The following is a 541-nucleotide window of genomic DNA, read 5'->3' on the forward strand; positions in this document are numbered from 1 at the left end:
TTTCAGCGTGGGTGATACTGAATTAAAAGAGACGAGATACTCTGTAAATAGAAATATGACATAAAACAGGCATTATTCACATTAAACATGAAACCTTCAGATAATAAACAATCTTAAAGAAAGTTAATAGAAAAGATATAGTTATCACCGTATTAAAAGTCACATTCAGAAGTATAAAGAAATATAATCAGTCTGTATACGTAAGGATAGATACAACCAATTAAAAACACCCTATAAAATAAACATATATTTACACAACTACAACTACAATTTCTTCCCATACAGGGCGGAATGGAAACTGATGAAGAATTAATAACCCCAAGGAAAACAACACCGATTAACACAGCTCAAAAAGGTAAACACAATGCTTAAGCTTCACTTAAATGTTACATGTTTTCTGTAGCTCTGAAGTTATTGATAAATTGGTGTTGCAGGCGGTTTCGGTTTGTGATTTTATGTGGATGATATTGGTATATGTACTGGACAGTATACATGTACTGCTTCATCAGGGCATGATGTTCTGATGAAGCAGTAAATGCGA

The 541-nt window shown here is 32.7% G+C and overlaps 1 protein-coding gene across 1 annotated transcript in view; it reads left to right on the forward strand.

Moving 5' to 3' along the window:
• LOC119588951 overlaps positions 1-541 on the forward strand; it is a 17201-nt gene that overhangs the window by 16059 nt on the left and 601 nt on the right. Inside the window, exon 7 of the mRNA XM_037937560.1 lies at positions 286-355. Coding sequence (XP_037793488.1) covers positions 286-355 — 70 coding nt within the window. The remainder of the gene's footprint in view (positions 1-285; positions 356-541) is intronic.

The sequence above is a fragment of the Penaeus monodon genome, chromosome 24 (genome assembly GCF_015228065.2).
Source record: "Penaeus monodon isolate SGIC_2016 chromosome 24, NSTDA_Pmon_1, whole genome shotgun sequence".
Lineage (NCBI taxonomy): Eukaryota > Metazoa > Arthropoda > Malacostraca > Decapoda > Penaeidae > Penaeus > Penaeus monodon.